Source organism: Mchenga conophoros, linkage group LG6, assembly GCF_057382185.1.
Source record: "Mchenga conophoros isolate Kocher_MC1m ecotype Shallow Benthic linkage group LG6, M_conophoros_male_GT1.1, whole genome shotgun sequence".
NCBI classification, from domain to species: domain Eukaryota; kingdom Metazoa; phylum Chordata; class Actinopteri; order Cichliformes; family Cichlidae; genus Mchenga; species Mchenga conophoros.
The window spans coordinates 24,498,566-24,521,463 of NC_140531.1; the positions used below are offsets into that span (position 1 = coordinate 24,498,566).

Sequence of the window (22,898 nt, forward strand, 5' to 3'; positions counted from 1 at the left end):
GTTAGCATGTCGGAGCAGTATGCATCACGTGATAGAGCGGCTGTGGCATGCGGGACCTGTGGTCTGGATAGCATGTGGAGCTTCGCTAGCAACCCGGCATTTCATCTCCGACAAAGTTATCCCCGAGAGAAGTAAAGCAAGTGTGTAAGTCCATCTCTGAATGTTTGTAAAGCATTCCTGCGTTAAGCTTAACGAGCGACTGCCTCTCGCTCTCCGGCTGCTACTTCAATCATGAAACTGCTTAATGATCAGCTGATCGGCTTTTCTGTCGCGAGTCCGTCTTTGTTTTTGGCCCACTTTGCACCAGAAAGAGGAAACCAGCGGCTGAACAACAGCAGCACGTTTAAGCTTGATAAGCTGTTGTTAGAATTTATTTAATATTAATTTCTACACCAGGATCTTTTTCTACGTAGCTGACGCTGGTAACTGTGCAGGGGCGGATCTAGCAAAGTTTAGCCAGGGGGGCCGATAGGGCATTAACTGGGAAAAGGGGGCACAAAGACATACTTTTCTTTCTTATTCTCATTTAAAATGTCAAGCTTTTAATAAATAATTATCTGACACACAAAGTTTTAATTTGATGTAAAATGAATAGAAGTCAATTACTGTATATAGTGACTATTAAGTCTAATATATATACCCTAGTAAGCTATAGTACTTTTTCCTTTGGGAAGGTACCATCTGTGCAGTCTGCAATTTTGTTGAAGAAAGATGTTGAATCTATTTAATATTTCTTGAAAAATAATTGATTTCTGTGCATTTTTTTTCACACTGCATCAAATTAAGGTTGATTACGTCGATTAAGCATCATGAGGTGGCGCGTGAGGGGTGGTTCCCTATTTTTTATTTATTTATTTTTGTTGTTGCTGGGAGTTGGAACCCTATTAGTTAGGTTGCTTAATATTTACGCTAAGTACTCTTTAAAATACCAGAATTAGTATTTTAGTATTTAGTATTTATTTATTTATTGTCATTGTCAAGAACAATGAAATTGCGTTTGGGGCTTCCATACAACCCAAAAAAAAGAAGAAAATAATAAATACCCCTTAAAACCCAAGTGTACATATTTAACCCAGTGTGACTCCAATGCAATAAGACAATCCTTAGCAATAATGTTCGTAGAAATTCAGACAAAGACCTGAGAAACATGACAAAATACAACAATGCAACCCATTCAATATTATTGTACTGTGAGATATGATATCAGATATGATAGTTATCTATTTAAGAAAGAGGGGGGGGGGGGGCAGGAGGGGGAAGAGAATAAAGATATGATGCACCAATGCAGACCAGTTCATTGCTATTAAGAAGTTGGATATGGTTATTGTCCGTGAGAGGGGGGCAGAGAGTTCAGGGGCCTCACAGCCTGTGGATACAGGCTGTTGGCCAGTCTGGATGTTCTGGCCTGTATAGACCTGTACCTTCTCCCTGAGGGCAGCAGATGGAAAAGGTGGCGGGCAGGGTGATGTTGGTCCCGCAGGATACTGTGCACCCTCCTCAGACAGCGAGTGGGGAAGATATTACTGATCTCTGGCAGACTTGTTCCAATAATTCTGCCAGCTTCTTTCACCACCCGCTGGAGTGCTTGCTGATCGGCCTTGGTGCAGCTGGGGAACCACACTAGAAATAGGGAGGATGGTGTAGGTCTAAGTTTATTATCCACAGGCTGTGAGGCTCCTGAACTCTCTGCCCCCCTCTCACGGACAATAACCATATCCAACTTCTTAATAGCAATGAACTGGTCTGCATTGGTGCATCATATCTTTATTCTCTTCCCCCTCCTGCCCCCCCCCCCCTCTTTCTTAAATAGATAACTATCATATCTGATATCATATCTCACAGTACAATAATATTGAATGGGTTGCATTGTTGTATTTTGTCATGTTTCTCAGGTCTTTGTCTGAATTTCTACGAACATTATTGCTAAGGATTGTCTTATTGCATTGGAGTCACACTGGGTTAAATATGTACACTTGGGTTTTAAGGGGTATTTATTATTTTCTTCTTTTTTTTGGGTTGTATGGAAGCCCCAAACGCAATTTCATTGTTCTTGACAATGACAATAAATAAATAAATACTAAATACTAAATTAGATTGATCAGTATTGCTGAACTATGAAATATTTTTTTTGTATACAGGTATAACAGAATAGCTTTAGTGTAGTTGTTGTTTTAAACTTGAGTATGAACTTGCAGACTTGCAAAATGCAGCAAGATATTTTAAAAAACAGTTTTGTTGATTAAAAAACACTATATCGGATTCATATCGGTATCGGCAGATATCCAAATTTATGATATCGGTATCGGTATCGGACATAAAAAAGTGGTATCGTGCCATCTCTAGTAAATAGAAACAAAATGCCAACCAACCATCAGCTTCACTTTCCTATAATCTGCCAGCACTGTCACAACTGTTTTGCCACTGATGCTTCACAATTAATCATCAATAAATCAAGAATGTAAATAAAACAGAAGAAGGGATGATTCAGTTTCTAGCTTATGTATGACCTTACATTTCATTTGCGCGATTTTTTAATTTCAGAAAGGTTTTGCAGACACGCCAAAAATACTCGTGCATCCAAATGCTGTTAATATTTACAACGTTACATTTATTAATGTTGTTATTTTTGTTTGCCAGTGGCTTGCGTGAGGATGCAGGCAAAGGGGCGGGACTGAGCGCACAGCCGGGGGTAGGTGCGGTAGTGCGGCGTACGATGCGTGCAGAAAGACAACACTTACAGCACAGGACACACAGGAGATAACCGACATACACACAAAATGCTGCGTCCACGAGCTGTAACAAGCCGCTGGATGTGAAGAAAATAAAGGACCGGCTGACGATAACGCCTCCAGATTGAGTACGCTCTAGCAGGCTGCGTTTCTGCCGCAGAAATCATTCCACTAAAGCTCTTGTCGATGCGCTTTAGCTCTGCATGAGTCCCTTCGTTTGGTTTGCAGGTTCAGAACAAAACCGGGCGGTGCTGACTGTGTGTGGTATATACAGTTTGTGAGTGCACCTTATCCGCGTCTCCGCACAGTCCTTGGCACCTCCTTCAGGATGGCGTTAACGATCTGCACGAGATTCACTGACGAATATCAGCTGTTCGAGGAGCTGGGGAAGTAAGGAAACGCGTTCTTCTTCCTTTTTGTTTCAATCATCTGGCATCATCCCTTTTGAAATGTCAGCTTGTTATGTAATAGGCCGCCTTGGTTTAGGGACGCGGATTTCAGGCTGAGTGTGTTTTTGTGAGTGTGCTTGTGCGCGCTGCTGATAAGTGCGGCGATGAAGCCTGATGCAGAGGGGTAAAACACTCTGATGTATATCATGCAGGCCTGTGCGATGGGATCCTATTTGTTTTAATCCAACATCTGAAGCCCTGCTTACGTTTTGTGCTTACGAAAGAAGACGCGTATGGAGCGTGTCGTCATCTGCCTCTATCCTGTGCAGTCTTTGATGCCTCGACCTTAGAGGTTCCACAGCAGGGCGAGGACCTTTTTTTTTCTTTGAAAAGCGAAACCAGGGAAAGATGCATTACTGTGGGTGAAAGCCTGAGATTTGCTAAAACACCCCTCCCTTTCTGCCTCGACCCCCCCATTCCAAAGCCCTCCTCCTCCTCCTCCTCCTCCTCTTCCCTCGTGACAGAAATACACACTCAGTAATGCGACAGCAGACCATGTAGGCGAGATGGAGATGACACACTCCACAGCCAAGCAACCGAACCGTGATCACTCTTAGACCCAGGCAGGGAATTCCTCACCATTGAGAGAGAGCGAGAGGTGTGAAAGAAAGATCCACGTACCTGCATACCTGTGCACACATATGTATATGTTTTTAAGGTGGCTGGCTTGGTTTATATGAAAATATATGTGTGTGTATGTTTGTGGTCATGCAGCTGACTGACCTGCAGTCTGGTCGGCACCCAGTAGTCAGTGTACACAGTTCAAGATGTCTGAAACCAGCGTTGAATTTTACTGACAGCAAAAACTGTATAAGAATGTCCTCCCAGTAGCTCTCACCGAGTATTTTTACTGGAAGAGTTGATCACTGAAAGGAAACCTGGATTTCAAGTCTCCACCGAAGCCATAGCTCCCTTCAATTATGATCCTCTGCAGTATTCATCTTACACCATCTGGCATTAATAATGCACCCGTATTGCTTTCATATTACCATTTAACTCACTGATACTTTAAGCACAGTTTCACCCACACAGGCATTAGACATCTCTCTACTGTCTGTTTACAATACAATGATAGCGTTCCATTAGACAAGTTAGTAAAGGGAATATGGCAAAAAAACCCCACAACAACTCAGATTTGGCTGTTAAAGGACCACACGTGCCTGTCACAGTTTATCTATTGGACTGCATAAAAAAAAAAAAAGTATGTATATCCCCTTCCTGTTCAAGCATCTTTTGCTGTGTAAGCCATCACAGAAAGGATTTAAGTTTGCTTTAATGTCTGTTAGTTTTAAGCTGCATATAAAGTATAACAGTCTGTTATTTTACACCCATGAATTGGATTTACATCGATTTTCAGGTAAAGAAAAAAAAAATTTAATATAAAAAATGGTGACGTCATTTGCAAAAAAGTGCGTTGTGATTGGGATGATTGGAATGATACATATAAACATTTCAGTTCAATAACAAAAATACATTTTAAATCAAAAGCACTGTCCTGTCATTGATGGTAGAAGTCTTATATCCGTTTACTATCTTCTGTGAACTTCAGTGACATAGAAACTCCTATCTGAGCATTTCTTCACCAAGACAATTTTCATCTTTGTTAAGCATTTTTACATAGTTACACAATAAGATGGTCCATACCAGAGACCAACAGTATATTACATTTATATTTGGAACTATATATTTTGAAGAACCCAAAATATCATGGGAAAGTGTTCAGTGTTTAACCCAGAACCGCATTTCTGCTATTGCCTTTTATTTTCTCTGAATTTAGTAACTGCAGGCAGTTTCACTCTGCAGCTACTGTATATTTTGTCCCGCAGGACTGTATAGATGCACTTGACATATGCGTGCAATAGTGCCACGCGACTTAACCATACTGGACAGTCAACTAAAATTCTTATGTAACATGTCATGCTATGATCATTTCCTTCAACAAATCCCTATAAATTAGAGGTAAGCTTTAGTGGCAGGCTGCGCTCTCAAGAGGATGTTAGATAACATGTTTATGGTACACATCACTATATACTCAACAGCCAGTCATTAAACACACCAAAGACAAGAGTCAGCTCTTTCTTGTAAAACTGATTTCATCAAATCACATGATGTACAATTAGCACTAAATTAAGTGAAAGGCCAGAGTTCTTTTGAGATAATGGCTATTCTCAGCATCATCTTGGCAATACTTACTTACTTCTTACTGACTCTTACTGACGTCTCTGATGTTATATGGAATTAGACAGGAGGTTTGGTACGAAGGAGAACATTTTATTGTTAAGAAAAAGCATAGATAGACAGAGAAAAAGCTTGAGTAGCAAAGCCGCAGGCATGGCTGCAGTGCTGAGCAGATCTGAGGCAGGTGGACCACTCCTTGGCTGCATTTACAGATGAGAGATGCAGCACTCTGCTCCTCTCCTTCAAATATAGCTGACCTAGTTTTTTGATCTTCATACATGTGCCTGAAACTCCAGAGCAGCACGTGACTGAAACAAAAGAAGGCTAGTTGGCATGTCTGCAGGTGCTAACGGGTGTGACGGTTTAGGGAACGTGTACTGCAGGTGTGGTGTGTGAGAGTGAGTTACTGCTGCACCTAGACTTAGTACTACTAACTAATTTACATTGAAATTTCACTATTGTTTAATTAACTTAACTATAACGTCAGCTGGATTTTTAATAAAGCAAGATTATTTTAGTCAGATATATTTGCAGCCTTTTTCAGGGTATCTGGCTGACATTCATAGGCTCACTCAAGCTAGTCTTTTAAAATTAAGCTCAATTTTTCTGAACTTGTTTTGTTGTATGTTGACTGGTATGGATTATATCTCTTATTTTTACCTGTTGAGAATAAAAACCCTAAGTATTTTTGTGTGCATGTCCATTTTAGGGGCGCCTTCTCTGTGGTCAGGAGGTGCGTAAAGATCTCATCTGGTCAGGAGTATGCTGCCAAAATCATCAACACTAAGAAGCTATCTGCCAGAGGTAGGAACCACAAACATTTTCAAGCACATACAACAACACAAGCTGAAACATTCCCTGAGTGTTACTGACCTATGAGCTGAGCATTGCTCACTCTGAAACAGGCTTTAGGACACATGTTTGTGTGCATCTGATTAAACTCAGTGAGTGACTGACAGACAGTCACACAGAAGGGAAGAGACTCATCTGCATTTTGGATAGTTATGTTTTCTATGTTTGTAGAAAAAAACAACTGAATACGTGTCAAGTGATGTGTCATGCTGTAATTGTTCTGTTGCACTTTTTGTGATGTACAGTTCTCCCTCCTTTTATGGCTTTCATATTTGTCCTCTAGTTTCTATGCAAATGTTTGTCCCATACAACCTTGTGTGTACGTATGTGCGTCCGTGTGAGTGTGTTCCTTATTGATTCAGGGCTCTGGCTGGTCTTGTTGTCCCAGGGGCAGATCTCTTGTGAAGCCGACCCAGTTCTTTCATATCCATCACTGTAATTGTAGCTGCTGGCCTGGTTGCCTCAGGCTTGGGATGCAAACATACACGCTCACAAACGTATGCATGCGCAGCCACATATGTGACCCAGGAGCCATTAAGAGTCTATCTGTGATTACTATCCAGTGATGTGTTGTGCTTTTACAGTTCCATTTCTTCAGCCAATAGATTTTGTTGCAGTGTGCTTGTTTGTGATAATCAGTGACTGCTGTCTACTACAGAAAATGTCAGATTTATGTATATGTGAACCATTCTTTCCAAACTACAATTTAGTTTGCAATAATTTACTTGAAATTAAACTGACTGGAGTGCACATGTTATATTTGTGTATATTTTGACTGTGATGAATCAAATGTGTGGTCTGTTGCTTAGGACCACCCCTAAGTAAGTCAGAAGAGGCACTAAGTTTTGATTGGTTGTTGAAGGATAAAAGCAACTCACTGGAAGTAAACTGCTTGTTGGACACACTTTGGAGCTGACAGCTAGTTACTTTCAGACTTTCCAGATACGGTTGCCTAGGTGCCCCAATGATGTATTTACTGTCATGTGATATGCCAATCAGTGATATCCTGCACTCTCATTGGGGGCTGCCTCAAATTTAAGATAGATGTATCTTGGTGTCTACCCATAACACATATAAACCTGTGTAAACAGTTTTCTGATTTAACCTCTGTAAACACTTTTGTAAATCTTGGTCATACTGTGTTTCAAAATGCAGGATTATCTGTAGTATGGTCACTGGCAGATGACTTATGTAGTAAGTCCCGCTCTTGCTTGTTACATCTAGTTTTCTTAAGCTAAGATGGTGACAGTGAAAACACTCATCTCAAGATTTCAAAACGGGACTAAAGAAACCAGTGGACCAGTGACACCATGGTAACTTTCATTCTGTCTGTGTCACCATATCCATATCACTTACTAAGCAAGCAAGGGAAGTAGCAGTTGTCTAATGAAATCTTAAAAAGGACATGTTTATATATTTATTTTGAGTTCTTTTTTATTTTCATGCCCATTTGCATCTGTCCTCTCTATTACTGCCATCTTGTGGCCACAGTTTGCTATTGTCTCTGGAAGCAGGATTAAGCTCACTTCACTACAATGCTACTAAAATCTGTACAGGGCCAGTGTTTTGAAGACATGGTCTTGTTCTGTTAACAATAGCCTGAGATCGTCAGTTAAGGGCCCAGCAGCTTTTTCTGGTTGCTTGCGCCTACAGAATCAGAACAAGTACAAGTTTTCCTTACATAACCACCTTTGCAAACATGCAAGGTGTAAGGAGTTATAGTGTAGTGTGAAAAAAGTTTTTCATAACTTCTTTTGCAGAAAGCCTTGATAATGGACAGAGGACATCAGCTGTTGCCATCTCTGGTTTAATAAAACAAGTTTAACAAATTAAGAACCCAGCAGCTCTTTCAGAATAACATGTATGTGAACTCACAGGGTTGACAGAATAAACTTTAATCAGCTGTTTTGCATTTTTAATTAATATTTTGAATCCCTCAGTAGATATTGACGGTTTACCATGTCAGACAGTGCAGACAGCTGTCATTTAAAAAATAAATATATATTTGATATACTGTGTTCCTGAGCTCATTAAAAAACGTTTATTTGAAGATTTGTGGTCCTTATTCACAACCACACTACAAAAATGTGATTTTATATACTATGAATCATTACATTAGATTAAATAGAGAATGAAGTATTGAAAATGAGCTGAGACTTAACCATCTGCAAAAATAATATTGTTCCATAAAACGCGATGGGGAACAATTTCTGGGGAATATGCGCTTTTTCTTTTGGTTGTTTGTTGATTGTATGACAATAATTGTGTTTTATGTCTCGTGAGGTGTTTAGTGTTTGCTACTACCTTTTACTAAAGGAATAGTTCTATAACATTTGCCCGCAAGTCAAACCACTTGTCATCGTTAGCTAATAGTAAATACTTTGATGATGACTACAGAAGTTATATTTTACACTTCTTCGACCTGGAAGGCGTACGGAAAGGTGCAGGATGTTGTTGGTTTACATAAAGGCAGGTAGCAGACAGGCAACACAAAACAGTATTGACACATTATTTTTAATGACAGTTTTGCTGCCATATCATGCTGTCAATATATAACATTTAAAATTGGTGCCTACTGTTATTAGATAGTAATTTCAAAGGAAATCCAAGAATTGTATCATTTCCAGATGACATGCAAACACTACAGACAATCACTTCTCTTCACATTCAGTGACTTAAAACCATACCAGTTTGTATCTCATACATGATGTAAGACTGTCATATTGTAATATCACTGCTAGAGCAACCCCATGCATTTGCATTCCCTAGTGCGCACAAGAATGAGACAACCCCGGGCATGTCTGAGAGCAAGATGCCCTCTGATGATGCTATACTACCTAAAAACCGACCAACCAAAAAAAAAGTAAAAGAAAAAAACACTAGCACCTGGTGTTGTGTAACTCAACTGTAAGCAAATGACTCAACCAACCTGATTTTCTTGAAATATCATAATAACAAGTTGATCTACATATTGCCATTTGAAACATGCCAAAACTAGCCACATAGGTGCTCACTCAGATAGAATATGCTCAATATTAGATAGACAGTCTCCTGGATTGTTGTTGCTACATTTTTCATTATGCATTTACTGGTGCTGTTCATTTCCATAAAATGTACAGTGGGGCAAAAAAGTATTTAGTCAGCCACCGATTGTGCAAGTTCCCCCACTTAAAATGATGACAGAGGTCAGTAATTTGCACCAGAGGTACACTTCAACTGTGAGAGACAGAATGTGGAAAAAAAAATCCATGAATTCACATGGTAGGATTTGTAAAGAATTTATTCGTAAATTAGGGTGGAAAATAAGTATTTGGTCACCTCAAACAAGGAAAATCTCTGGCTCTCACAGACCTGTAACGTCTTCTGTAAGAAGCTTTTCTGTCCCCCACTCGTTACCTGTATGAATGGCACCTGTTTGAACTCATCATCTGTATAAAAGACACCTGTCCACAGCCTCAAACCGTCAGACTCCAAACTCCGCCATGGCCAAGACCAAAGAGCTTTCGAAGGACACCAGGAAAAGTATTGTAGACCTGCACCAGACTGGGAAGAGTGAATCTACAATAGACAAGCAGCTTGGTGTGAAAAAATCAACTGTGGGAGCAATCATCAGAAAATGGAAGACATACAAGACCACTGATAATCTCCCTCGATCTGGGGCTCCACGCAAGATCTCATCCCGTGGGGTCAAAATGATCATGAGAACGGTGAGCAAAGATCTCAGAACCACACGGGGGGACCTGGTGAATGACCTGCAGAGAGCTGGGACCAAAGTAACAAAGGTCACCATCAGTAACACACTACAACGGCAGGGAATCAAATCCCGCAGTGCCAGACGTGTTCCGCTGCTGAAGCCAGTGCATGTCCAGGCCCGTCTGAAGTTTGCCAGAGAGCACATGGATGATACAGCAGAGGATTGGGAGAATGTCATGTGGTCAGATGAAACCAAAGTAGAACTTTTTGGTATAAACTCAACTCGTCGTGTTTGGAGGAAGAAGAATACTGAGTTGCATCCCAAGAACACCATACCTACTGTGAAGCATGGGGGTGGAAACATCATGCTATGGGGCTGTTTTTCTGCCAAGGGGACAGGACGACTGATCCGTGTTAAGGACAGAATGAATGGGGCCATGTATCGTGAGATTTTGAGCCAAAACCTCCTTCCATCAGTGAGAACTTTGAAGATGAAACGAGGCTGGGTCTTCCAACATGACAATGATCCAAAACACACCGCCCGGGCAACAAAGGAGTGGCTCCGTAAGAAGCATTTGAAAGTCCTGGAGTGGCCTAGCCATACTCCAGACCTCAACCCCATAGAAAATCTGTGGCGGGAGTTGAAAGTCCGTGTTGCTCGGCGACAGCCCCAAAACATCACTGCTCTCGAGAAGATCTGCATGGAGGAATGGGCCAAAATACCAGCTACTGTGTGTGCAAACCTGGTAAAGACCTATAGTAAACGTTTGACCTCTGTTATTGCCAACAAAGGTTATGTTACAAAGTATTGAGTTGTATTTTTGTTATTGACCAAATACTTATTTTCCACCCTGATTTACGAATAAATTCTTTACAAATCCTACCATGTGGATTCATGGATTTTTTTTTCACATTCTGTGTCTCACAGTTGAAGTGTACCTCTGGTGCAAATTACTGACCTCTGTCATCATTTTAGGTGGGGGAACTTGCACAATCGGTGGCTGACTAAATACTTTTTTGCCCCACTGTATATTATATGTTACACAGTGCACATTAAATGTTTAGTGTTATACTCAGTTATTTCTCAGTTCTTAAAGTCTTAAATTAAAATGCTCATCGAATTCTTACCCAAAATGTAATATTTAAATGTGTGAGTACTGACTGAATAGTAACTAAGAAGGTTAGTATGTGCTCTATCTGTCAATCCATATATCTATTGCAGCATATCTCTATCTTCTTCTCCATATCCTAACAGTCTTTTGCACGTTGCTGAGTGTAGTGTTTGTAATAGACACCTTGGGAGACGGATCAGTGTCTTGACACTTGCGTGGACAGATTTTCCAAAAATACTGCAAAGAATTATCTCACCACTTGTGCATGTGGGTCTCGAAGTGCATACGTACTTGCCCTTCCTCTTTCTTATGTGTGTTCATATAGAGGTTTATATACTCTGCATGCTGGCGTGTCAAATATGGACTTACCCTCTTTCCGCGATAAGCCCTAGCCCTTTGCTGCTTCTAGTTAAGTAGGCACACATGTGGTGGGCCTATTGAACCAGCCAGATTCCTAAAATCTGCAGTCCTGATTATGCAGCATTTGATTTAGAGCAGCAGATGAGTTAGTGAATAAGAGTGGAGAAACAGAATGGAAGAAAAGGAAAGGAAGCAGAGGGAGAGAGACAGAAAATCAGAGTGAGATAGAGAAGATGGTCAGTCAGTATTTAAGTGTGTGTTTGTGCATTCTGTATTTCTCATAGCTAAAAGCTTGCCTAGTTGTGTTGGTTTGTACTTTTAATTTTTAAAAGATGTGCTCTTGGGTTGTCGATACTGATATCCAAGTAAATACTTAATATTCAATGCCAGTTTTGATATCACAGAGGAAAAATGACAAAAAAAATTAAACTAAAAGTTGGTTAAAATATATATAGATTAGCATAATACAAACAAACAAATTTAAGATTCTTTTAGGTAGTGCAAAAAACCCCAAAGTATTGTCATTGCTGATCAAACAGAGTTGGAAAGGTAGACTGCCTTTGTTTCTACTTGGTGCAGACTTTTCTCACCTTCGTTCTGGTACTTTCAGAGAAACATGACAGTTTTTAGACAAAAGAGAATGTGATCCTGTTAAATTACCAGGAGCCTGTATTAAGGCTACATACTGGCAGGATTGATAATCTTTGATGCCTATTTCTCCATGTTAATGTTATTAATTTATTATTAGTCATAGCAATTAGCCGCTGCCTTAATCATAACTTAACAGACAGCTAATGGTGCTATCAATTAACTGCTAATAGTTAAATTGCAAACATTAAATGTTATGATACTCAATTATCATATTCTTGTTTTAAAACAATAAATTATATATTACAAAATAAGTCCATACTTCCCAGTTGATATATTTTGTTATGTATCTATAACCATTTGCACACTGCCTTGGTCACTGACAATGTCTGTCATGTGACACTGTTTGTGAACGACTGTACTAAATAGTAACGTTATACTATTATTGGTTGTGATTACATACTATTTTTTCAGACATACAATCTCACAAAACGTGTTCTTTAAATGTGCACAGCATGGTGATTTCAAAAGAAGTGTTACTGTAGCCAGTACAAAAATGCTATGTTGCAGAGTCTGTCGTCTGCATTGCATTTTGAAAAGTGTAACCACCCCTGAGATTACTTTTGTCTCCTTGCTGACACCACCATCATTGTACTTGAAAATGTTGTAGGAGTGACATCACACTGTCTCGCTGTCTTTCTTCCTCTAACTCAGATGTTTTGAAATTTGAAACCAATTGATTTAGTGAGAATTGGTACTCATTAATACCAATGCAATTGGTTGGTATCTTTAAAAAATACAGAATTTGGCACTCAAGCTAATCAGGGGTTGTGTGCTTTCAGCTTTGTTGATATAGAAATTTTAGAAAATTTTTAAGTATTGATTGATACCCCAGTATGCTCATTGCATTGTTTTGAGCATGGCATGGTGATAAGGAGATGGGCTGTGAATCTGGAAATCATTTCCAGCAAATTAGAGATGGTGGTTTATCTTCTTCTATCTTCTTTCACCTGGCACATGTTTGACGAAAGTCTGTACTATATGTGAGGAGATGACAATAAAGAGACAGCTGAGCCATTTGACAAAAATAATCATAATAATAAAAAAAAGAAATTAATCAATAGGTCTGTAGGACTAAAAACAGAGAGAAAGGGGAGAGGACTGTGGTTAAGATACACAGATATGCACGCAGGAGAGAAGGAAAGGAAGGAGGGATCAGTCAGAAGAAGGGGATCACATGACTCACTGGGTACTCAAAGGCTAAAAATATATTGCTTGTGCTCTCACACCCTGACATACACTCAGTATTGAAAATATTCTTTTTTTCTGTTTTTTGTGAGTGTTTAGTAGGGGTGCAACGATACACAAAATTCACGGTTCGGTTCGGTTCGATACTTTGGTGTCACAGTTCGATATTTTTTCGATACAAAAAAAATGTTCATGCCTTTTTAATTTGTCATTTATTAAAATTATAAATATATATTTTAACTCAAAAGTACAGTTTTTAAATTTAACCCTAACCCTTGTGCGTGTTTTTTATTTTGACAGCGAATGCGCACCTGCGGACCACTTATGTGCAGCCCTGGTTATTTAGCTCGTCATATTGCAGCCACAGAAATTATTTTGTCCATGAAACCATAAAGCTGCACTTTCTTTTTGCCTTATAGTCTGATTTGTCATAACTTCTCCGTTTTGTGGTAAGCTTTTCTTTGGCTGTCACTTCTTCACCCTGACCTGTCTTGTTTGGCTCAGCAGAACTGAAATGCTTTTACACACTCACTCACATAAGCTCAGCGATTCTCTGCACGATCAACCTCTCACATGTTTAAGCTGCGGGAGATTTCACTTGTCATGTTTGCGTAGTAAGCTAACGATTAATAAGACGATGTCAGAGGAATTGGTGCGCAAATTATCATCACTCACAGATCAGTGCTGTCGCTCTCTATACACAGTTCGCGCGATTGCAAAGTGAAAGCAAAAAAACAAGCGCAAATTCAAACGCGATTTCAATATGTCACATATTAACAGTGGCTCACCGATGCCAATGACATAATTACCCAGCTACATTTCTGAAATAATGCAAAAGCATTGACATATATTTTTCCTTCCTACAATAGCCCAACGGGCAGGGTAGCCCGACTGAAAAAATCGCTAGCCCCAGGACGTCAGGCTAGCGATATTGCAAGCCCTGTATCTGATTGAGGAATCACTCATCTTTGGAAAAGAGAGTTTATTACAGAGAAATGTCTCTTTCCAAAATAAAAGCTATACTATCCGCTTCTTCTGGGCTATATTCTCAGCAGCATAAGGAGAATCATGTGCTAACAGCTGTCTAAATGACTCGGCTAAAGTTAGTAGCATGCTTGTTGTTTTTGTCTTTGCACTAGGATGATGTCGGCGTAAATGTGCAGTCATATTCGTTGTGTTCCCACTAGTGCTTTCAGGTTAATCTCGTTGAAATGACCTTAACACCACAACACGGCAAATCTCCGTTAACGAGCTACCGCCGATCGCCCCTTGCATGGGGCTAGACGGCCAACACGTTAACGAGCTAACTGCGCTAACACACTAGCTCCCACCCATGTAATTGAGCATTGCATGGCACATCCAACATACTGTTTTACTTTAGTCCATGACTCGCTTACCTTCAGGGTCATACGTCACATGAAAACCAAAATAATTCCAAACGCCAGATCTGAATGAGGGTGGGGGAGGTGCCCTGCGCTCTTCCTTCTGACGATGCTGTCTGTGTGGAGCACTCAGTGGATCTGCACTCGACAGTGCAGCCTAGGCGGAGTAGTCGAACGCAGATTCACTGAGCGCTCCACACAGACAGAATCGTCAGAAGGAAAGTTGATAAAATAAATTACAAATGTTGTATTGTTCGATACATATGCGTACCGAACCGAAAGCACTGTATCGAACGGTTCAATATCGATACGAATATCGTTGCACCCCTAGTGTTTAGCTGTTTGGCAAATTAACAAAGCACTGGACAGCAAATGTGTGTTTGTAGATCCCACTTTAAGTCTTAGTTTTAAAAATATTTTTTCCTGTATAATAATGCATCAAGTTATCAAATTAATTTGATGCATTATGCCAAATTTCTTACAGAGCCGTCTGCCACATACTGTATCATGGACCTTATTATTCAAATGTGTCCTACCACTATGAATAGACATTAGACTGATGGCAGTCATCAGCACAGAGTCTGCTCTAGATTTGCAGATGTGAAACGTGAACCAACTTTGTCCATTAAATTCAATGTATGCATTCAGTGAAAGTGAAAAATAAGTGATGCAGCTCTCACTCTTTTAAAATCACAAAATTTTGACTTAAGGTTAAAAAAATGTTCAGTACAATGTGTGCAACAAAGCAAGGGTATTCTTAGTTACAGATTAGATTACATTTGAATGCATCGCCTACCTCCCTCCTTTTCTCTGTGCTTTTATATGTTAATTTGTTTTTCTTACTTTCTCAGAGTCTTAGAATATTTAGTCTGAACTCCTGCTGCAGGTAAACTGTGTACGGTTCATATTGTTACTGTCCTACTTCCTACAAAGAGCTGTTGTGTGACACTGAACATATTTATGACCATTTAGTCATCGGCCATGTACCAAATGATTTCAACATTGACAAATTGAATATCGATTAGATTGTCACAGACATAAATATATTTAAACAATCTTAGAAGACAAAATTCATAATAAAATATGTAAAAGTGTGCATTGTAGTTCAAAATGATGTCACTTCATAGATGGATTAGCACAGCTGCAAAGTTGCAAATGCATTTTCTACTTTTGGCATAGAAAACTGTACATCTGTCATGAGTGTATTGACACTGCCTCATTGCATAGACAGTTGAGCAGAAGCATCTACTACATCACTTAACCAGCAGTTTCCTTTGAAGTGGCAATTTTAGCCACACTAAATGCTAGCCATGACTGCGTCTGAACTATAGGTCCTGCATTGTTATTGTCTTCAGTAGGCCTCATCAGCAGTGTTGTGTTAAGCCAGGCTTAACTTGCAGGTGCTTTTTCAGTTTGAAGTGGAGCACTTCACAGCCTGGAAATACTTATCACCCAGACACAATTTGCATTTCGCTGTGATGATTTTGACATCTCTGGGCTCACTCTTGGAGATAGAGTGAGGAGTTCAGTCAGTGGAAGGTCTCATAGTAGAGGAATTGCTCCTCCACATTGAAAAGGCAGTTCAAGTGGTCCAGACATTGTTGCGAAATCAGTTTTACCCCGGTTCTTTTATTCGTCGAGGCATCCAGAGACGGCACCGGAACTCAGTAGTCATTTCACAAAACCTTTATTCATCTTTATTCATCTTCATTTAAGCATGCACTTCTAGAAGGGAAGACGAGGCCGGTGTGTCCCTCTCCAAATCTTCACTCCTTTGTCTGTGAAACACAGTTTTGTAGGGGCGACGCTATCATAAAACCCCCCACGGTGTGCTGCAAACTCTGTGTCTGTGTCTATGTGCACAAGCACATGAATGCCTACATGTGCGCGTTCCCACGTGTCTATGTGAGTGCTCGTGTGTGAGTGTGCGTCTGGATGTGTGTGCGTGACAGTTAAAACACTGTGGGTGTAGGTGACTCCCTAGGTCATAAAACCCATCTCCCTTCCAGACCACAGTTATCCAGTTACAAATGTTGAGACCCCCACCCAAACATTCTCTGGGGAATTTCCACTCAGCATTAACTCCTCTCTGTTTTACTTTCACAGTTCAAGTGGGGGAGGGGTCTCCTACAATCTACTCCTAAGTTCACAACACAATGAGGCCTTTATTACATTGAGGGCAGTGTCAATGTCTCTACAATAGTTCTACATTCTATGTTAACACATTTCTAAACTCTAAAATAAGCTAAACACTCCTACAACATCTGCCTCCAGTCTGCACCTGGCATGTCTAACTGGAGAGTCTGCAGTGCATGGCCTGGCTTGGTTTTCCCCAAGTGACTCGAGTTCTTTACTTTGTAATGCAATTTTCCCACAAGATACTTGTTGCACTTTGTTCCAAAATTAAAACTAGAAAAAAAGACATTCCAGTGTTTTTTCCCCCAGAAAAAAAGTAGCTCCATTAAATTGCTTCTCTTCTACATTAAAACTATTGCTTCCCTAGCTAATAAAAACTGGAAAACTGGATGGTTCAGTCAAGTTCTCTGTGGGTGTATTGGAGGCATTGCAGAGAAATGCAGAATAAATTAAGTCTGGTAGTTGTATTAAAGAATTTTAAGTGTTGACTAATCTTTTTATGCTGTTTCATGGTTCACACAGATTGCACATATGTACCTGCACACCCATTCATGTATTTATATTTACTAATATATTTCTTACAAAGCTTGATCATATGACATGCATTGCAAATGGAGAGCTGCAACTTTTCTGTTTAATTTGTATTTTATAAAATGTATAATTTTTTTCCATGGGGCTTTTCTGTTTCTTAAATAACAGGTCAGGTTATATTATTCCTGTTCTTGTTGCAAAAATTAAATTCTCAAGTTGAATCTTTTGTACTGTGTATTTTGGTACCTTGGTGCTGCCAGTTCTCCTGAGCTGCAGGACACAATTCCTACCGCAGTACTGTAGCTGTAATCAAAATAAAGAATGTGCAGCACAGTAGGGCTTGATTGCTGCAATAAAATGGGGTCTTTGTCTGTGATTATAACTAGTATTTTGAGAGTCTCTCCTTGTTGAGGTGTTTTCAGAAAATGCAGCTCAGATTAAACCACTTTTACACATCAGTCTAATGTGTGTGTGGTATATCTCTGCATTACAGTGTATAAGATAAATGCGGACATTACTGTATGTTACAAGACTCTTGGGGCAGTTTTATCTCTTGACACCAGCCACCTTTTGTTTCTCTTCAGAAGAGAAAGCCAGGGAGTTATCAGTTTCTTAATTCTTCCTCTATTGCAAACTAACAGAGGGTGACGGTGTCTCAGCATCCTGGATGGTTTCATTAGATCCCTGGGAACGGTATGGAAGAGGACTACTTAGCCGCTGGCAGCAGAGGATGTTACATTCACTCCACTACATCTTTTTAATTAAAACTCTTAATTAAATGGAGCAGCGCAATTCCAGGACCCCGTTGCGGTGTGTCGCTGTCTGTGTGTGTACATTTGTGTGTGGTTTGAACATTTGCGTCTGTATCAGCGTTAAGACTTCAGAAAACGTTTGTCGTCGTTGGTGGTTAAACTATTGATTGTTTAATAGGGTTAACTGAATATGTATTGGCATTTCCAGAGGATGGTTTCAGCTGCTCATTTTTCTGACCAACACTCAAAACATCCAAAGAGCTATAACCAACAAAATTTGGAATTTTTACTTAATTGATTACCTAAGTTTTTAATTGATTATCAGAATTTGTTATTGTTGACTGGTATATAGAATTAGCATATTTTATACTGGTAACAGCAATATTTTTAGCCAGTAAGGCAGGACATATGTATAAATTCCCCAGATATTTGTAATGATCATTGCAAATATAAGAAATTAGTCTTAAGGATGTTATTTCCATTATAAACTGGCATATTATCATCGATAACTGCATCACTACTTATTCATGACTCTTTTTTTGGTACAAAGCTAGAGTTAGCTAGTATTGGTTCTTTTTTTAGCTTAGGAGCCATTTTCTGTTCAACCCACTTCCAAAAATATTTTGATATTAGCTCCCCTGATGACTGGCAATATATACTTTGGAAAGAACGGGTCAGCCAGTGTGCTGCTTTTCATACTTGGCCTATCAGCTACTGATAAAGTTGGAGAGTCACCATGCAAAACTGGAGTCTGAGTCACATTTGATGAAAGACCACTCAAGTGACCTTTTAGCTTCCCAAACATGCATGATACCTAATTTAAACAGAAAATGTGTTTTCACATATCAGTTTTGTTTGTTTGTTTGGTTTTTTACATAAAAGCGCCTACAATAATTTATTTTGAAGGATAAAATGTAAAAAAAACACAAAAAAAACATAACAATTGTCATGGATGCCTTCCATTATTTTTTTCCTCATTTGCATTTTGCACTCTTACACAGGCACACTATACTGGAAATATTCTTTGTAGGCCAAAACTATGTATGAGCCAAATGTTAAATAAGTCTTTTCTTTTCTTTTCCTCCCTTGTAATAGATACTACACTCTTTACATGTAGCTACTAGTGCTGTGGTTTTACTATGACATAAAGGTCAGACTGTCAATACTAGCCTGTTAATTAAGTCACCGCTTAACACTGAAGTCAGTAGTAACATTAACTACAGATCTACATGTAATGAAAGTAAAATTACCTCATACTTTATACAGAAAACAGAAATGTTACATATCAAGAAGTAATAGTTCATCATTTGGAAATTGAAATTATAGTTGTTGTCACCATGGATGCAAAAACATCGAGGATGTAAAAAACTAAAAAAAAATAACAATAATAATAAAACTAAGCACAGAATGATTTCACTTAAAGATTCATGCCATGTTCTCAGTCTGCTTCTGTTGCTGTGAAGATGGCTCTATTTAGCTTTTTAGTTTCAAAGCTGACCTCTTTACCTTGTTCTTTTTAAAATGTTTTTATTTATTTATTTAGTTTTAATAAAAATGTTTGGACGTGTTATGTTGTCCCAAAATTTGCTTGTGTTGGACTTGCAGGATATCAAACTATAAAGACACTCACAGAGAGAGCACTATACTGCTGCAGTGCGGTTGCAGATGTGACACTTCAGACACAGACTGAAAAAGAAAGAAGCAGCAGTGGAAAGAAACAAAGTGGGGTAGAGGTGGAGGTTCACTGGGGTCTGCAGCTGGGTGAACTGAAGATGGGCTTGCTGTTGCAAATGTTTTTGTGCCTTTACTGTAGGTTCAGTGGGATTTTTACTAATCACTTTGGAAACAATTCATCAAATGATACTTGCTAACCTGTCGATCGTATTTACCCCAGCAACCCACTGCAACCTACTGCTAACGGTTGGTTCTTTCCAACTTGCAACTGTGTCCATTTAACGTAAGGAATAATAATACACAACTCAAGCAACTGAAGTGTACAGGTAATGGAACAGAAAGAACAACTCAGAATGAAAGAACACATGGCGACCGTGGCTCAGGGGGTTGGGAATCGCATCTGTAACCGGATAACTGTGGTCTGTAACCGGTCGCCGGTTCGATCCCTGGGCTCTCTGTCCGGGTCGTTGTGTCCTTGGGCAAGACACTTTACCCTACTTGCCTACTGGTGTTGGCCAGAGGGGCCGATGGCGCGATATGGCAGCCTCGCTTCTGTCAGTCTGCCCCAGGGCAGCTGTGGCTACAACTGTAGCTGCCTCCACCAGTGTGTGAATGTGAGAGTGAATGAATAGTGGTATTGTAAAGCGCTTTGAGGTTCTCGAAAAGCGTTATATAAATGCAATCCATTATTATTATTATTATTATAACTCTTTGGTTTACAGTCATACCCTTTACTAATAGAAACCTGGAGATTACAGAAAATGAGCAAATGCACAACACAGCAGACAAACTGGTTATCAGCCAGTCCCCACTTTGTCCAGGTTGAAGAGCTGTGTTTCTGTACATTCCCTAGTAACAAATTAGCATATTTATACATTCACTTGGCAGCACGGTGGCACCGTGGTTTGCACTGTTGGCGCACAGCATCAGGCCGGGGTCTTTCTGTGTGGAGTTTGCATGTTCTCCCCGTGTTTGCATGGGTTCCCTCCAGGTACTCCGGCTTCCTCCCACAGTCCAAAGACATGCAGTTTGTGGGGATAGGTTAATTGATAATTCCAAATTGCCCATAGGTGTGAATGCGAGCGCGAATGATTGTCTGTCTCTGTGTGTTGGCCCTGTGACAGACTGGCGAGCTGTCCAGGGTGTACCCCGCCTCTCGCCCTATGACAGCTGGGATACGCTCCAGCACCCCCCGCGACCCTGAAAAGGAGAAGCAAATGGATGGATGGACTTTTGAAAGAAGTAACTTGTGATCTGTTCTAAAATGGTGCAAAGCGTAGGAGGCCTAATCTGAGCAGCATACTTGGAATGCTAATGATAGAAAATTGATTATTTACGACATTAAGATTTATGAAGTGACTAATACAACAAGTCAGTATTTTTCTGTAGACTGAAAAGGAGCTGACTGAAAGTCTCCTTGCATCACTCTACATTTGGGGAGGTTAAATCTATACCTATAGCAATACATACTCACCACAAACTTTTAAGATACTGTTTCTGTTGTAAATACCTTAAATAGATATTTCAATCTTTTTGTGGCTATTGCACTGTGCCATGGAAAAATATAACAAATTTGTTGGATTGTTTTATGAGACAAAGAAGTGCATTTGGTATTGAAGAGGAACACGGCTACTTTTCAGCCATTACAAACAAAGTAGCTGTATTTTTTTCTCACACCACAGCTAATTAAAGACAAATTATGACAGTTAAAATAATAAAAGTAAAAGAGAACAAAAAAGAATAGGTATGTTTTTGTATACTTTAAATGAAGTTATCAATCATCGTGGTCTTTATTGTGCCAGACAGAGAAGCACTCATACTTGGACACTTAGAGACGGTCAGCCCAGATCAAGCCAAGAAAAGGTCCAGACAGGGTTGAATGAAAACAGCTGACCGCACATTCACATTTGTTGGCACAGTTGCTTCAGTTTTAACCACATAAGCAAAATTACTCTCACTAGTGTCTGTGACAGCAGGACTCAAGCTTGCGCAAGCAGAGTTGAGTATTGTGAGGCTTTGCAGCCAGTCATAACTGATTGTTTGCGACATTTTGAGAGTCAGCTTTTTTTGCAGCTACAGTCTGAAGAGTGAATGGGTAAAATGCGATTTACTCATGCATTAAAAAATAAAAACACGCTGTTATGCCAGTGCAGGCAGTCACACCTGTGCTCGTGCACTTTTGTGCTCCAATCCTGTTAACTTGTATGAAGCTTGCAAAAATGAGAAACAAGCTCTCAAAGGAAAACCAAGTAATCTTGTGGACTGTCTCATTCTACAGTTACTGTCTGCAGTCCCTCAACACTGAAGATGTTTGACATTAAGGTTTGATTTTCTGCTAAAATCAACAGCATACTACAGTACAGTACAATGCAATACAATTTTATTTATATAGCACATTTAAAACCAGGGGGTACACCAAAGTGCTTCACAGTAAAAATAACGGTAAATGATTACACTGAACAGTAAGTCATTAAAACAAGGTAAAATAGAGAAAGTATAGAAAACAAACAAAAAGCAGTAAGTAGAGATAGGGAGAGATCATGATAATTCAGAGAAATGAGTAGCGATACAGCAATTAATGTGCGTTGAGAATTAGTGAACCGGAAAAAGCCAGGTTGAATAGGTAAGTTTTCAAGCGTGCTTTAAAGAATTGAATGGAGTCAGAGGCACGAACGGTAGCAGGAAGACTATTCCAGAGGTTTGGTGCTATAGAGGCAAAAGCACGATCACCCCTAGTCTTCAAACGGTGCCTGGGCTGGGCCAGAAGTAACTGACTGGAAGATCGTAAAGAACAGTTGGGAGTATAGAGACTGAGGAGGTCGGTGAGATAGTCAGGGGTAAGGTTGTTTAGGCATTTGAAAGTAGGCAGCAGAACTTTAATAGGCAGCCAATGGAAGTCAGAGAGCACTGGAGTAATAGAGCCAAACTTTCTAGTTCCGGTTAGGAGACGAGTCGCAGCATTCTGAACGAGCTATAATCTTTGGAGGTGAGCAAGTTGGAGTCCAGAGTACAGCGAGTTACAATAATCTAATCTGGAAGTCACAAATTCATGTATCACTTTTTCAGAACGAACAGAACTTTGTTATGCTTAAGCTCTTTTGCATGTGTTTGTTGTTGCATTTTTCTCTAATCTTGTAGCTGCTGAGGTTTCCAATAAAAAGCTACAGTTTTAATATTATCAAAAAAATATATTATCTAAATGAACGCATCCTTT

At 39.7% G+C, this 22,898-nt stretch overlaps 1 protein-coding gene across 12 annotated transcripts in view; it reads left to right on the plus strand.

The window, feature by feature from the left end:
* Positions 1–2,641: 2,641 nt before the first annotated feature.
* The window catches only part of camk2d2 (calcium/calmodulin-dependent protein kinase (CaM kinase) II delta 2), a 48,308-nt gene continuing 28,051 nt past the window's right edge, over positions 2,642–22,898 (plus strand). For 6 of the 12 annotated variants that reach the window (XM_085276970.1, XM_085276972.1, XM_085276973.1 and 3 more), the window contains exons 1-2: positions 2,642–3,119; positions 6,066–6,160. In XM_085276970.1, the coding sequence (XP_085133096.1) occupies positions 3,058–3,119; positions 6,066–6,160 (157 nt within the window). In that variant the 5' untranslated portion in view covers positions 2,642–3,057. The remainder of the gene's footprint in view (positions 3,120–6,065; positions 6,161–22,898) is intronic. The other 6 variants (XM_085276976.1, XM_085276979.1, XM_085276981.1 and 3 more) reach the window with 2 other exon arrangements.